Below are 17314 nucleotides of genomic sequence, written 5' to 3'. Positions count from 1 at the left end.
ATCAGAATGGAAAGAAAGGTGATTGAAGTGACTTTGAACGTGGCTTGGTTATTGGTGCCAGACTGTTGAGTATTTACTGTTTTGAGTATTTCAGAAAGTACAGGCTCCACTATTCTAAAGCCAGACTGACAGAAATATTCCCAGAACTGGATGACAAATGTGATCGGTGTAGCCACACCCCCGCCAACCTTAGTCACATGTTTTACTTTTGTCCCAAATTGCAACCATTTTGGGAAACATTTTTCAGGACTGTCAACTATTTGGGGTGTAGATTTACAACCCTGCCCTCAGATATCCATTTTCGGAGTCCCCAAAACCATCCTCAACCTAAATAATATTCAGAAAGATGTAATATCATTCTCTTCTCTCATAGCTCGGAGAAGAATCCTTTTATATTGGAAGTCCACTAGCCCCCCAACAATCAAGTCATGGATAGAGGACATGATGACATTTATAAAACTGGAAAAAATTAAATTTACACTTAGGGGTTCCTCTCGGAACTTTCTTGCCAGATGGCAACCATTTTTGTCACATATAGACAACATGTCTGAACTTCCAGAGTAATTTTTTCTTTCTACACTCTGTTTTCCTGTAATTATCAATTATTATTTTATTTTTTACATTTTTGCTCTCACCAACTCATTCTCATTTTTAGACCCCTCTGAGCAATCTTTTCTCTTTTTTCTTCTTTCTTTCTTTCCTTCCTTCTTTCGTTTTCTCTTGTTTTCTCTTGTTTTTTCTTTTTTTTTCTTAGGTATTTAGACTATAATTTGTCTTCAAATAATGTGATATGCTTGCACTGTATGTACTTATGTGTAAAGAAAATAATAAAAAATCTATATAAAAAAAAAAAGAAAGTACCGTACTGGGATTTTCCCGCACAACCATCTCTAGGGGTAACAGAGAATGGTCAGAAAAATAGAAAATATCCAGTGAGCGGCAGTTCTCAGGGCAAAGATGATGGTGGTGGTGGTGGTGGTGGTGTAATGGTGTGGGGGATATTTTCTTGGCACAAATCTTCAGCAATTGCGTGATGCTATAATGTCAATATGGACCAACATCTGTGATTAATGTTTCCAGCACCTTGTTGAATCTATGCCACGAAGAATTAAGGCAGTTCTGAAGTACCCGATACTAGCAAGGTGTGCCTAATTAAGTGGCTGGTGAGTGTATGTACAGTGTATATAATAACCCCAGTGGACACATGAGGAACTACCATATATAAGTATGCTGACTGTGCATGTAAGCCTTTGTATTGGAAGTCATAGTAAAGTAAAGTAATTGACCAAAGATGAAATTGTACTTCCTTGAGCTACAATAAAGTGAAAAAAAATGTGTAGATACTGTATGTAGCCGAATGCAGGATTGTGTGTGTGTGTGTGTGTGTGTGTGTGTGTGCGTGTGTGTGTGTGTGTGTGTGTGTGTGTGTGTGTGTGTGTGTGTGTATGTGTGTGTATGTGTGTGTGTGTATGTGTGTGTGTGTTTGTGTGTGCCTGAACATGAATGGTTTTCAATCACCGGGTAATGCACAGCATTAGCATGTGTGAATAAAAAGCAGTTTTGCTTTAATTGAATTAAAAGGCATGGAAATTTCCATGGGTCTGGGCCACATCTACACAAACACCATGACGACGCCCCACAGAACAGACCACCCTGTTGGATCTTTACCGTTTTTAATGGGCTACACATGTCTAAAGTTTAAACACAGCCTGTGAGATATTATGGCTGAAGGAAACACTTGAAATTTCCACTTAAGAGGAATACAAGTGGAAAACGCAGGAGGCCTCATCTGTGGATCTATGTTTTCAAAAGTGTGTACACACACTACACAAACACATAATTGCTCATGTATGGTTTATCAAAGATTAATTATATGTAATCATTTTACAACAAATGAGATTGAAGTCGTTTCAGAGCTCAGTTTTTGGTGTAAAAAACATATCAATCAATGGAAAAATAACCTAATTGTGGGAGTCACTGAGGACCCAAACCCATATTGTATATCACAATTTGTAGGCCGGACAGCTGTCCTGACTTATGACCTGTCCTTCTTACTAAGACAAAGGTCAATACAACCATAAATATCTATAAATAAATAAATAAGTCAAGTTTTGATATGACTAGGAAGTATTTAGCCAGACCAAGTCCCATTCACCATATGTGACAGGGTTTGATTAATAGGTCCCCATCTTGGCAATTGTGAAACCTCACAATCGAGCCAAACAAGTCTTGTTTGTGTGTTTTCCGGTTTTTGGCATAGGACGACAAACGAAGCGATGAAGAACCCACTCGATGTCATATCCAACAGTATTCACTAAATACCTACATTTAGTTAGCAAAGTCGGGTGGGGGGTATTATTCGTATTAGTGTGGCAGTGTGTGTAGCCACGCCCACCCCAGCTGTATGTAAGTAGCCATCTGCTTGTGGATCTGTTTACAAGTTTACAAGATGGAGCTGAAGCTGAAGCTCTTGCTAATGCTATCAACAGAATTTCAAAAGCAGGCAGAAATATCGACAGTGGGCAATTAATGAACTCCTTCATACTGGACTATACATAACGGGAACTCCGAACTCCGAATCTGACGATGACAGATGACAACGGAATTTCAGACATTGATCTCCACATCAGTTCACTATTCTTGGGACAGTCGTCTGCACAGACCTTCTGCTGTGTTCTTGGGTAAGTTTTAGTGAGTTACATGTGTTGTTTACTAGGATTTTGTATTGTTTACTTAGGATAGCCAAACAGTTATTTTATGTTTTGTGAGTAAGGTAGATAGCCCCGTTGTTAGCATCAGTTATCAAACCACTGAAACTGCTCACCACAATCATGCCACCCCTCTCCAAAACTTGGGAGGAAGAAATACGTTGTCAAAGATAAAACATAATAATGAATAAATACATTTGTTGGAGACTTACTAAACATGCAACATAGTGTAATATGTTTCATGCACCATTTTAGTGTGTTTGTGTGTACCAGCTAGCCAAACAAGTGTTAGCTTGTTAGCTAGCTAGCTAGCTTTGTTAGAGATATAATAGATTATAGAAAAAGTAAATGCTTTTGTAATGAACGCTAATGTTGTCGCTAATGTAATCCTTATATCAAAAATAAGGATTAATTCATTGATATGTAGATTTGCTGTAGAATAATACTGTGGATTGAAATTATTTCACTAGCCTACTCCTTACAGTAAAACCTACACTAGCAGTGTGTCCACACCTCTGACCTGACATCTTTGTTACAGAATGACGAGGTGAGAGGTTCTGAGAGATGACACCTTGATGAGTCACCAGCACTTCAGGTATTTGTCATTGTCATTGTATAAGCAATTCTATTTTATGAACATAGTAGTATTTTGTAAAAGTGGTGTGTTGGTAACAGTGGGCAATCATTTTAAATGTACTGTCTTCTTTTTTTATTAGGCTACAGCTTTGATGCCCGGATGGGAAGGAACTACACCAAGTCCCACTAGATGCTTTATGGACTATAATGATAAATGCATACACACGGACACAACATTATAATTTTTTACCATTCTATTATTGTATTGCTCAATTGTATCTCCCCACGGCTGTCAGAACGGCAGAGTCACTACCCATCTTCCGTCGTAGACTGAAGACCCACCTCTTCAGGTTACACCTTAACTGCTCCTCCTGAGACATCTTCTGCCCCTCACCACTACGTCTCCTAAAGACACCCGCTTTCCCCTCTACTGTGTCCCTAAGAACTTCTATTGCCCCCCTTGTACTGTTTCTCTGTTTCTCCAGTGTAAAAAAACAAACAAAAACTAGGTTTTAGAAGAAGGTGATAGGAGAAGGTTTTTCCTTCTATCAATGGCCCCAGGCCTGAGCTAGATTACTCTTCCTGCTACGAATGGTGGACTGATGATTCTCATGCTTAGTATTCAAATGTATTGATTGTAAGTCGCTTTGGAATAAGGTGTCTGCTAAATGCCAAAAATGTAAATGTACATTTTGTATCTTGCCTAATGTTTTCCATTGCCATGAATTTTACTCTCTTGTACTTGTAATGGGACGTAATACACTTTTGGCACACATGGCAATAAAATGATGATGAATCATGAATCTTGAATTATTATTATTATTATTATTATTTAGCTATTTAAACGTGTCAGCCCTGCAATTTTGCTTCCTGAGGGTTAGCTGACAACCCTACTGACAGATGACAGGTAGGTAATGACAGGTAGTGTAATGAGGGAGTGGTTGTCTTGAGGGAGTGATTAGGGTGGAGTTAACCAGCTATTGTTCCCACCCATTACCTCTGTGAAAAATGTCTCTGAAATGTCTCTGAAGACTTATCTCAGTACGGTGGTTCAGGGGGTATCAACATTCAAATATCCATGACTTCTTCAACTTGTTTCAGATTTCAATGTATGACACATCATTTTAAAGCTTACAATCTACCCTTTCATAATCTGAAAAAAACAGAAAAATGATTTTTCCCTAGTTGAGGACTTTTTAACCATGTCCTGTCACATATGAGAAGTGAACTGAGATGAATGAGATAAACATGTGAGCGTTCCACCCTTGTTGTCTTTTGACCTCTAACCTTGAACATGGCTGCCTGCGGTTCCCCCAGCTCGTAGAAGGGAGGTTTCCCAGTGGCCATCTCTATGATGGTGCAGCCCAGAGACCAGATGTCCGCAGGCTTGCCGTAGCCTCTAGGGCCTTTGTCTATAATCTCGGGGGCCATGTACTGTAGTGTCCCTGAAAAACAAACAAAAACACCAGAGATATTGACCAATTATACCAATAACCAATGAATAATAACCAATTATACCCATAACCAATTAATAAGATCCAATTATACATCTAACTAATTAATAATAACCAATTATACAAATAACAAATTAATAATAACCAATTATACCAATAACACAGCTACGAGTAACCAATTCCATTTGTTGCATTGACGATACAGACTACGATCAGTTTAACAAATGACCAGCTTTTAAGGCTTTTAAGGTTAGGCTTACCCTGGCTCTGAGTGAAAGTGAAATGTTTCCAGCGTCCTTCAATAGCATTATGTAAAAAATACAGGAAGTACCGAGTGATCCTGGCATGGGATGGATGTCTTTTTTTTTTTTACAATTATTTTTTTAATATATATTTATATTTAAGGGCATTTCTACTTTTATTGGGATAGAGACAGTAGAGATTGACAGGAAGGATGGGTGAGAGAGAGAGGAGGGATGACATGCAACATTATGTCGAGGGACGGAATCGAACCAGGAACCTTGCAATGATACGGTATGCGCATAAGTGTGCTACGCCACTAAGCACCCTGGGATGGATTTATTTTGCTCTAATTCTAGACTACTGTAGGTTGAGCATTAAACAATAGGCTACTGTAGGTTGAGCATTAAACGGTAGGCTACTGTAGGTTGAGCATTAAACGGTAGGCAACTGTAGGTTGAGCATTAAACGGTAGGCTACTGTAGGTTGAGCATTAAACGGTAGGCTGAGTACTGTGCTGCTGGCACCTGAAGACACACATTGGTTCCAAACAGGAGAAGCAGCAGACTGTACACTGAAACGTCTCAGGTGCTCAGGACGAGTGGTTAAACGCACCAATCAGCATTCAGGCAAGGTGAACGAGGAGGTCAATCTGTGCTACAGTATACTTGGCTGACACAATGTCAACACTGGCATAACCCAGTCTCCCTGACCTGACCATAAACTGGCAGCACACAGCACTCTGAATAGCAACGGCAGGCTATTCTAAGATACAGCAGTTACAGGATAATGAGTTGAGATGAGATTCATCCTTCTGAGTCTAGAATTTGAGTCTAGTCATTTTAAGTTATTGTCAAAAAATAAATAATTGATGAGATCACTGGGTGGTTGAAGCCCATTTTGAAACACCTTGCTCTTTCAAGGTTTTTTTTACAACGCAGAGAGCTTGACGATCATAAACCAAGTCAGACAGTCACATACCAGTGAAAGTCTCAGTGCAGGGATTGATCCCAGCCAGCCTTTTGGATGTGCCAAAATCCGATATCTTCAGGACTCCGCTGTATGTGTTAATTAGGACATTATCACCCTGTCGGTACAAAAGAAAAGAAAAAAGGAGACCATGAGAACAGGGAATGACACATATGGTAATCAAAGTTATTTCCTAGACAGCGATCGGCAACAGGTGTTCACAGCGGGTTTACATCCCCCTCCGTGAGAGGCTTCCAAACCAAAACAAGATGATTAACATTTACACGACTGGCTGCTGATGTCATTTATGTAACACTATTGTTAAATGGGGCAGAATTTAGTGCCCTGTCATGGGTGTATGAGGAACAGTTTGCTGACCTAAATGACTCCCAATCAGTTGTCAGTGTGTTTTATTATGACTGAAGGCTGTCAGCGGAACCCTCTTGTATAATAAGAGGAAGCCATCAATCTACGGCTAAACAGTTTGTACCCGTCTAACCATAAACATCCTAACACAGTACCACGTTCAGTTGGCCTCTCTGTTGGCCAGGTACATACTATACATAGTTTAGTACTATGCCATACATGTATGACAGTCCAATGGCAACCAAAGAGCTGATGTAGAGGTAATGGTTTCACCTTGATGTCCCTGTGTGCGATCTGGTTGTCATGGAGGTATTTCAGTCCTTCCAGGATCTGTCTGGTGTAGAAGCCGATGGTCTGCTCGTTGTTCTTCAGAGGGCCCCATTTAGACCTCAGGAGTGCAGAGAGGCTTCCTGGAGACCCGCAGGACAAAGGACGACAAATATCAAGATTCAAGATTCAAAAAAACGTTATTGTCTATCACATAATGATAGATAGACAATTGTCTTAGGTTCTGGGTTCACAAACAACATAAACATATACACCCATGAAAGACTCACAGAAAATGACATTAAAACACAAACTGTGCCATACATAAACAGGTGTGCAAAGCTGCATTCAAAAGTAGGGACGGTAGGGTTGTTGGATATTGCAGTGGGAATGAAAGAGTTCTTCTAAGTTCTCTTTTTGGCCAGAGGTGCTCTGAAGCGGCGGCCTGATGGGAGTGGTGAAGGGGGCGTGTCGACACACTTTACTTAGCATATCAGCATATTGTCTTCCTAACCAGCATGTTGTTCTGTACAGACAAAATAGACACTTTCAATATCTAAAAACATGTTTTTTGGGTTTGAGCCACAGGATTTGTTGGTTGGGCATTGACTGGGTGGTAAGTTTTTACATTTAACAACAGGCAACCATGGTTCTCTTACCTCCAGGAACTTGTTCCATGAAGATCTTGATGAATCCATTCTCGCTGATGGAGCCCAGGTACTGCACAATGTTCTTGTGCTTCAGGTGTTTGTGAAGAGCAATCTCCTCGTGGAGGGGCTGGGAGTACCTGCGGCGGGAGAGGGGACATCCGCTGTTACCTAAGCACTCACATACTCCTATTCATTCCCTATGAGACGTATGGCTTCAATGAGCTCTCTCCATTGTATTCGTCCTTGGCCGCATGCTGCGCCTGTCCCCGTCACAGGTTCATCTGTTCCAGCTCTTGTGTCACAGTTCTGCGCCAGGTGGTTTTGGGTCTCCCAGGTTTTCTTTCTCAAAGAAAACATTTTTCTTTCCTCTGTTACCTAAGCACACAGAATGAACAGGGTGTGCTGCTCCATAAGACTCAAAGCCTTGGCGTGGCTCAGATGTCTCAGAGTCTGGGAGATGTGACCATGGAGGTGACAGTTACGCAGACATGGTGATACACAAGAGAGGACAAGGACAAGGACACCAGATGGCTACGAATAAGATGTAGCTCAAGTCTAACAACAACAACAACAACAACAAAAACCCATCATGTACACCACTCCACATATAACAGACTAAATAATAGCTTTTGTCTCCCTAAATTGCAGGCTTCACTGGCTAATGGCTATTCTTGTGAATCAGACTTTTAGTGTTTTTCTGTGAGCAAGCTTCAGTCGCCCCTAAGTTATTCATCATACATCTCGACACATTAACTGAGCACACGAGAGGCCCCTAATGACTTGTGATGTGATTAGTGGAACAATGCATGACAGTGGAATCATCTCGACTCTGAAGGAGTCCCATAATTAGAGGCGAGTAGGTGGAACAATGAGCTGACAAGTATTCCAAGCAGAGATGATGGTGGAGGCACAAGGCAATGTGGTATTCTGGTAGTTGCTAAGCGACCCTTCCCCCCCCCCACTTCTCTTCATTGCCCAGTAACTCCATCAGGTAGACGCAGCAGCACAACCCTTTCCAGAGCGATGGAAAGGACGAGCCACAGAGCTGCACAGTGGACAGCTCAGCGGAGGGCACCTCTTATACCTTTCATCTGCCAATCAAATTCTCACTCTCCGGAAACCTACTTTGTTAATTAGGGCTCTGAGATAACACTCACAAGAGGCATTTGCATAACAACACAGAGATCCGTTGTTCAACCTGGATGTGTGAGGGGGGAAAAGGACAACCAGAAATGTGTTATGTATGTGTTATTTATGAGCTATAAATGCCAAACACAGTGTTGTGTTTGTCTCTGTATTGCTTTTGTTCTACTGATGGGGGAACTTGTAGGAGGTTAGGATTTGTCCTTTGGTCTTTTTCGAGCGGACACAATGTAAAAGGCCAGGAAAATGTTCTTTTTTTTTCTTCTCACTCACCTGCTATCTCTCTCGGGTATCTCCTTGATGGCCAGCCGCACCTGGTTGCTAAGGTCCCGCCCTGCGTACACCACTCCGAAGGTGCCTTTTCCCAGAACCACCCTATCCCCGTGCTCATCATACTCATAGTCGTACTGCAGCGCCAACCGAAGGAAGAAAGGGTTGCAATGAAAAGATAAAAGTTAAGATACGCTTATGGTTAAGATACAACGGGTATATAAGTAGGTTCAACCCAAGACAGTTCAGCTGCAGTGGGAGAACTGGAGCTGGCTACTACAAACTAGAGGTTAAAATGTAACGGCAGCTGGTGAAACCGTAAACAAGTCGACAACCAATCAAATTGTTCAGACTTTTATTCGGAAAAATGTAAATAAATGTCAACGTTGTTGAAAATCAATGAAACACTCGCTAGTCAAGCCAGAATATTGCAATGCAATGGATTCGGTGAGTAATCTATTAATTCTACACTCAAATCTGTGTACCTATTCTCTGAACACGCCTTTCCAATCACGCCCAGTGGCGCTTGATAAAATAGGCATGCTTGGCCCTAGGTCTTATTTACAGAATGGGCGTTAGGCAGGGCTATCTGCCTGCAAGTGTCACCTGCGTGTACCAGGTGTGAATGTATAAGGTTCTTCAGCGAATAGGTGAGAGTCCTATAAGCGAGGGCTTGAACCGAGTCGACTGAAAGAGAACAGAGGACAAGGTGAGCTTTACAAGGTGAGCTTTATAAGGTGCGGCGTAGATCAAACAGAAACCGTTTCAGAAACCTGTTGGATATGTGATCTGTGCTCGACAGGGAGAGGGTGTGTCATTGTTTACAGTAATAATTCACAGGCTACTGATACAGGAGCAGGTGCTTTTTCCCATTTCAAAATCAGACAATCACAAAATGTCTCTTCTCACGCACTTTAGGACAAGCACATTCACACGTGACTATATCAAATGTGTTACCTTGCAGTAAACAGTACCCTTTTGGGAGCCGAAACCCATGTAAAGACATTAAAAAAAAATATATATATATATAGAATATTTCACACGTCATCAGGTAAATGTTATTGGAGAGATCATTGTAAAAGAGTAAAGTGAGTAGAGCTCGAAGAGGATCCCTTTGTCTCTCTCCTCCCTCACCTCTAAGGCATCAGTGTCACATTCCCCCTCCTCCGGACCTCTCCAGGCCTCCTCGGCAATGCTGTTGACCAGATCGCAGAACCTGCAGGGTCAAGCAGAGCTGCATTAGCACTATGCTATACGCATGTTTACATACAGTACAACACCTCACCCTCCAACACACACACACACACACACAGATAACCTTCACCACACTTACGCCACAGCCCACACACACACAGCCCACACACACCCACACACACCCACACACACACACACACACACACACACACACACACACACACACACACACACAAATAGAACCGGCTGCACTTTGGGACGTGAAAGTCACAAGTCTCAACAGTCTCTCTGTGACAGCAGCTAGCTCTGAAGGAGCTCCCACGAAAACATGGAACGTTGCCTGCAAACAAGTCAGACGGACGGAGAGACGGAGACATGGTGACAGACAGACCTCTTGCAGTGCATCTCCGTGCAGAAGTAGATCTGGAAGTCCTCTGAGTTGTGCAACACATAGAGGAAGGCACTGCGCTCGTCAAACTTGGAGATACTGAGGAGGAGGAGGAGGAGGAGGAGGAGGAGGAGACAACCGTTAGAGAGGGGGAAGGCAGTCGGCGTCCGACGGAATTCTGAAGGACAATGACACTGTTGCATCGGTGTCTACAACTGAATACAGTCACTTAACTCTGAAAGAATGAGCAGAACCCTAGCAACCATTCCCCTACACACGCACGCACATAGGCAATAGTCACTACAGGCTCTTTTTCAAAACCCAAAACCAGAACAAATGATGATGTGTCATTGCCTGGTACAAGGCTTTATCACACACACACACACACACACACACACACACACACACACACACACACACACACACACACACACACAGACACAGACACAGACACAGACACAGACACACACAGACACACACACAGACACACACACACACACACACACACACACACAAACACACAAAATCAAGGCCAGAGCCGAGCTGAGAAAGAGGGCCTGTGTTCAGCCCACGATGGCATGTTGTTGCTGCTGCTGCTGCTGCTGCTGGGCCTGCTGGAGCTGACGTTGTCTCCTACCCACTGGAGGATGAGTGGGCTCAGAGAAAGACACGTTCCCTAGCAACATCTCAGAGAGGCCCTCTGGTGTGAGATCAGTCTGCCGCTGAATTCCTCTGGGGCGGGTGGGGTGGTGGGTGGGGAGGGGTGTGTGTGTGTAAATGTGTATGTGCTGTAATAAAGCCTTGTACCAGGCAATAACGCATCATCATTTGTTCTGCTTTAACAGGGTTTCGAAAAAGAGTGTGTAGTGACTATTGCCTGTGTGTAGTCGATCATGTTAAGTGTGACATCACTGACCTGACACCTCGCACCGAGGTGGCGCTGAAGTTCCACTCATGGATCCCCTTGTGCTGATTGACAGGTCAGAGCAGAAGACATAATCATATCATATGACCAGAACTGACACCTCAAGACCAACATTGATGACTTAACAGAGCTCGTCAGTGCAGACGGACAGATAAGACAAACTCGTCAGACAGACAGAGAGACAGTTTTAGTAAATTTGAGAAAATACACACAGTGAATAGGCATACAAGCCAAATGTTCTTCCTGTATTGAGTAATCTGCTGTACCTTGTCATCAGGGTCCACGTGCCAGATGGAAACCGTGTTCTCCTCTACGTCGTTGTTTATGGACAAATACGACGGCTGATACACTTTCGTGGGCTCCAATATCAACACCTGGGCGGGAAATGACAATGTCCATCAAAACATTCCACCGAAAAAAACAAGGAAATAAACTACTTGGAGAATGTGGGCATGTGGTTAAGACCATTGTTATGGTTTATGTACAGCATGCGTATGTCTAATGCCCAAGGGCAAGCCTAAACACTGAAGAATGTCAGGAAGGAAAGGAGAGAGGCAGAGAACGGGGAGAGTTTAGTGTCTGGGACACATACCGGGAAGCGGACAGAGGAGACGTCCTTCTTGGTGGCCTCCACCAGGAAGTCCATCCAGAAGTCGACCAGTTCCTGTTTCGGGGCCGGCTGCTCCACAGAGGGCTTTTTGAAGTGCTTGTAAATTAGGATGGTCTCCACCAGTGAGCGGAGATACCTGGGGTGCAGTACATAAAGAAGTCTGCTTTAAAGCAAACATGCCTACTAACAAACAGGTCTCAACTGAGAAGAATAGGTTTAAAAAAAAGTGTTGTTTAAATACTACTAAAAATACTATTGTTGATTTATTTATTTTTTATAACGGAGAAGGGCACAGGTCTGGGCCTCAGCTCACCAGACGGGGGCCTTGAGTTTGAAGAGCTTCTCTGAGGCGTTGATGACCCTCATGTTGTCACATGCCAGGATGCTGGCGCCCAGGAAGAAGCCCACGTCCCAGTAGCTCTGCAGCTTGTCCAGACTGCCCTTCTTCCCCAACAGGCTACTCAGCTTCACTCCTGAGGACCAAACAAGTCTATTGAATTCCATAGTATGTCCCATCTTGTTTTAGTTTTTTTTAATATACAGTATATGTTACGGTACATGTGGGAAAACTATGGTTAGGGTTAGTTCCTAGGGTTAGGGTTAGGGTTAGACATGCCAGCATGTACCAAGTAGACCTTTTATGCTGCCATGTACCCGGAAATGCCGACATAAACCGTTTTTCCCACATGTACCGTAACATATACACATTGTCAACATAAACTTCTTTCCAATAGGATGGAGTGGTGTGGTACGAGTCACAGTTAAGAGTAATTGAGGCATTTCACCTTTTCACCCATTTCCTTGGAAGATTTCAACACTGACGTAATGAATCTGGATACGTTTAAACATGCAACGCCGTTGCTTGTCATTCTGACACTAAACGGTGTGAAGCAGATGAAAGCAGAGTGATAAAGGCAGCGCGACTGTTTTTGGCCATGTTGAGGGAAGCTGCCACGACATGTCCTGTGGCGCCTCGGGCGGGGCAGAGCTAAGGGGCTAGGGGGGGGTTTACGGCTGATTCCCAGCCTGGCCTATTTCTCACATTCCTGAGCTGCCCTGAGCCTCAGATTTCAGGGCAAACAGAAAGGATTGGGAACAGAAAAGCTCACTTACATAGAGAAAAAAGGAAAACCTAATAGTTTGCGTAATCTGTCTTTCTTTTCATATTAACCCCCTCACAGCCTATCAGCTTGCTACCTCGCTTTTCTCACCCAGACTTCCTTTATGGATGTGACTCACAATCAGCCTTTGTTCCCTCTCGTAAATGAGCACTACAGTGTGTATGTGTCACCTGAACACATATTGATCTCACAGTCTCCACGAGGAGGATAACTGTTCTGAGAGAATGAAGATGAGTGATTCAGCCACAGAAGGGATGATAAATGCACATGGCCAAGTTAGCTCAAGGCAAAAGCGTAGATAACAAGGCCACAAAAAGAGCAAGAACTCGGCCTCACTATAACACCTAGGGAGGTCAAGACATCACCCCGCTGTAGTCCTAACGGACTTGGACTACGCGGATGACATCAGCCTGCTCTCTGACCACTTAGAGCAAGCACAGGAGCTCCTGTGCAGAGTGGAGACAGAGTGTGCCAAGGTTGGCCTTCGGCTTAAGGCCAAGAAAACCGAGGTAATTCTACTATTTGGCTATGACTTGTCTGCTACACTACCCCTTTTCTTTTTTGTTTCCTTTCTTTTCTCCCTCCTTTCCTTTCTTGTTCTGTATTGTCATTGTTATGTGTTGTTAAAAGCAATAAAAAATCTTGATCACAAAAAAAAAGAAAACCGAGGTAATCACCTATAACATCCTCCTGGACCACCCACCTCTAATAACATCAGGAGGTATTGCTCTGAAGGAAGTCAAAGACTTAAAATACGTGGGCTCATGGGTTAACTCGTCCGAGCAAGACTTTAAAGTGAGGAAGGCGCTTGCATGGAGGACCCTGAATGGCATGGCCAGTGTGTGGCACTCCAACCTCCCACGACAAATCAAACTCGGCTTCTTCTATGCAACAGTAGAGTCAGTTCTCCTAAACGGCTGGTCCAGAACTCAGCTGCACGTATCATTACCAGAACTCCCTCCATTGACCATATCACTCCAGTTCACCAACAACTACATTGGCTCCCCATTTAATAAAACTCCTTCTCACCTTTAAGGCTCTCCATAACCTAGCACCTTCATACCTCTCTGAACTCCTTCTTACTCACATTCAGATCCTCCTCTGCCAACCAACTTGTCATACCTTCTGCCCGCCTGACTACTATGGGACCTAGAGCCTTTAGCCGTTCTGCTCCCTGCCTCTGGAACTCTCTGCCACCTATCATTCGTAATATATCCACTCATATTTTATTTATTTTTTATTGACAGATACAGTAGAGATTTTGACAGGAACCCTGCGGTTACATGGTCGACGCTCAACCCGTTACGCCACCTCTTACTACTCCTCCTACCTCTTACTCTCTCCACTTTCAAATCCAGTCTTAAAACACACCTTTTCACAATGGCTTATTTGGTTTGATCTGCTGTATTTTGTTTGTTGTTATATCTCACTTTGCTTTGTTGATTTTATAATGTTTTGATATGTGCTTTTAACTTTCTTCTTCTTCTTCTTCTTCTTCTTCTTCTTCTTCTTCTTCTTCTTCTTCTTCTTCTTCTTCTTCTTCTTCTTCTTCTTCTTCTTCTTCTTCTTCTTCTTCTTCTTCTTCTTCTTCTTCTTCTTCTTCTTCTTCTTCTTCTTCTTCTTCTTCTTCTTCTTCTTCTTCTTCTTCTTCTTCTTCTTCTTCTTCTTCTTCTTCTTCTTCTTCTTCTTCTTCTTCTTCTTCTTCTTCTTCTTCTTCTTCTTCTTCTTCTTCTTCTTCTTCTTCTTCTTCTTCTTCTTCTTCTTCTTCTTCTTCTTCTTCTTCTTCTTCTTCTTCTTCTTCTTCTTCTTCTTCTTCTTCTTCTTCTTCTTCTTCTTCTTCTTCTTCTTCTTCTTCTTCTTCTTCTTCTTCTTCTTCTTCTTCTTCTTCTTCTTCTTCTTCTTCTTCTTCTTCTTCTTCTTCTTCTTCTTCTTCTTCTTCTTCTTCTTCTTCTTCTTCTTCTTCTTCTTCTTCTTCTTCTTCTTCTTCTTCTTCTTCTTCTTCTTCTTCTTCTTCTTCTTCTTCTTCTTCTTCTTCCCTGCAGAAGTCCCTAGATGGGTGCTACACCAGAATGCTGCGTGCAGTACTTAACATCGATAAGAGCGAGCATATTACCAACAAGCATCTGTATGGGGGGTCACCAAGGCCACATGTTGCTCCCAATGAGCGGGCCAGCACCTTGCATGGTAGCTTGCCGCCATTGGTGTGTGAATGTGTGTGTGAATGGGTGAATGAGAGGCCATTGTAAAGCTCTTTGGAATAAGGCGCTATATAAGTCAGTCTATTTACCATTTGCCTGCAGTGTGCACATTATGCCCATGTCGGCATGGGTTTGAATCCTCTTCTCCTTACTTTCCTGTCTATCTTCACTATCTCTAGTCAATAAAATGGAAAAATCTGAGTGGGACTGCCCCTCCCACTCATAACCTAAAAAAAAAAGAAGAAAAAAATAATGTATACACACCAACTTTGCGGAGCTCAAAGGAGGCCTCAAACTGGTGCCCTGCCGCCAGGAGGAGAACGGCGTAGTTGATCCCAGAGTGTAGCGTCGGCTCCGACTCGAACCCCTTCCTAAACCTGACAGGAGAGAGAAAAAATCGGCTTCCAATCACAACAATCAGAGAGTATGTTTCATTTAATACCTTGTGTAACTGTTTGTGGACAATGTGAACGGACCGCACTTTATGGACTGTCTGCGATAGACCTGGGTGAGAGCTTCCTAGCCTTCCTAGCCCTGTCCCTTCCTCCCTAGCTGTCTGTCACAGCGGCAAAAACAATTACAGTGGTACGGAGCAAGGCACACATAACATCTTATTGCACAGCCTTGGCTTAATGAGCAATCTATCCCACGGAGGGGGGGTGTGTGGATTATATTAGCAACCCCCCTAAGATATCGTCTGAAACAGACGGGCGCTATTCAAAACGAGGGGAGCCTGACGGGAAGCTATTCAAACGAGATGGCAAATTTTATCTAGAAGATATGACACCATAGAACCATTTCAGGAAGAAAGCAATTATGCTGGGTATTATAACCTTGCTGTTATGAATCGGCTTCCCGTCTCTACCCAGAGGCCACTTTGATCAGCGGACTCTGATTGTGGTTGAGAGAGAGGGGACTTCTCTGGGTGTTGAGAGGAGTGAGAGGAGAGAGACAGAAGGAGAGAGAGAGAGAGAGAGAGAGAGAGAGAGAGAGGGAGATGGGGATGGGTAAGGACTCTCACCAGTGCGTGCCACTGTCCCTGCTCTCTGTGTCGGTGAAGTGGGACTCTAGGAACATGTCCTTGTAGATGCGTCCCACCAGGCAGTAGATGTCGGAGGCCACCTGCTCCTTGGCCTCCACCAGGGGCATCATGATGTCCAGAGCCTTCTGCCGGTCCCCCGGGAGGTTCCTCCTGAGAACATCAGATTAGATTAGATTAGATTAGATTAGATTCAACTTTATGGTCATTGCAGAGTACAAGTACCAGTCAACAAAATGCAGTTTAGCATCTAACCAGAAGTGCAAATAGTGTTATAAGAACATGATATAACAAACATGACAATGATAGTGATCGGTACAGTATGGCAAGTACGGTAGAACATACACACACAGACACACACAGGCACACACACACACACAGGCACACACGCACACGTGGAAAAAACACACGACAGTCAGTGACAGTCTTCTGCACCATGGGATAAGTAGATCAACAATGTCTAATCTTTAACTAATTGCCTTAGGGATGAATCCATTTCTATCAGCGTTCATGTTGTGTCTTCTGTTACTTTATGAAGAGAGGACTACTGGGAGCAGCAGGAGATATATGACTCATCTGTGGATGGTGTGAGGGAGGGAGGGAGGGAGGAAGGGAAGGAGGGAGGGAGAGAGAGAGAGGGAGGGAGGAAGGGAGGGAGGGATAGCACACTGGGATTTGGTCAGAAGGTGTCTCTCTTTGTGGAGGCTCAAGAGCGCATGAATAAACATGAGACAGTCAAGGCCTCTGCTCTGGGAGCAGAACACGGAACACACCACACAGGACAGTGAGTTGCCAGAGAGGAACCAATAAAAGTCTCTAGATTAAGTTACGGCGCGGCACTGAGTTCAACTGCCTGCCTAGCCACGGGTCCAGCCAACTCTACTGTGTCAGATTGTGTGTGAGGATCGTAAAATAGTGCGGCCGCAAATGACCAAGCTTCCCTTTGTCTTCCAACAGCGATTTGTCACATGACCATGTCATGTGTCACCCACGAAACAATTTGTCTGTTTTAACCAAGTGCAAGGCTCGGGGATTCTACAACACTCTCGGGTCCTATTCTAACACTCTTTCCCAAGGCAGCCCTGGGCACCCCGATGTCTAGTGGTTGGAAACATTTGGCTGGCATGGGCCGACAGCTTTAATATGGGTCCTCCTCATCCGAGCATAGAGAGATCCATGTTTAAATAAAGCGGGGG

General features: G+C 43.5%; 1 protein-coding gene across 1 annotated transcript in view; it reads right to left on the bottom strand.

The window, feature by feature from the left end:
• map3k5 (mitogen-activated protein kinase kinase kinase 5) overlaps window positions 1-17314 on the bottom strand; it is a gene marked incomplete at its 5' end in the record, with an annotated part of 46809 nt that overhangs the window by 7015 nt on the left and 22480 nt on the right. Inside the window, 13 exons of the mRNA XM_080526079.1 lie at window positions 4572-4729; window positions 5960-6065; window positions 6587-6723; window positions 7240-7367; window positions 8647-8780; window positions 9778-9859; window positions 10229-10324; window positions 11142-11194; window positions 11417-11524; window positions 11743-11896; window positions 12074-12233; window positions 15344-15456; window positions 16101-16271. Coding sequence (XP_080382205.1) covers window positions 4572-4729; window positions 5960-6065; window positions 6587-6723; window positions 7240-7367; window positions 8647-8780; window positions 9778-9859; window positions 10229-10324; window positions 11142-11194; window positions 11417-11524; window positions 11743-11896; window positions 12074-12233; window positions 15344-15456; window positions 16101-16271 — 1600 coding nt within the window. The remainder of the gene's footprint in view (window positions 1-4571; window positions 4730-5959; window positions 6066-6586; window positions 6724-7239; window positions 7368-8646; window positions 8781-9777; window positions 9860-10228; window positions 10325-11141; window positions 11195-11416; window positions 11525-11742; window positions 11897-12073; window positions 12234-15343; window positions 15457-16100; window positions 16272-17314) is intronic.

Source organism: Nansenia antarctica, assembly GCF_963989245.1.
Source record: "Nansenia antarctica genome assembly, chromosome: 3".
Taxonomy (NCBI): domain Eukaryota; kingdom Metazoa; phylum Chordata; class Actinopteri; order Argentiniformes; family Microstomatidae; genus Nansenia; species Nansenia antarctica.
The sequence above is the reverse complement of the archived record's forward strand: the minus strand, read 5'-3'. Positions and strand labels throughout refer to the sequence as shown.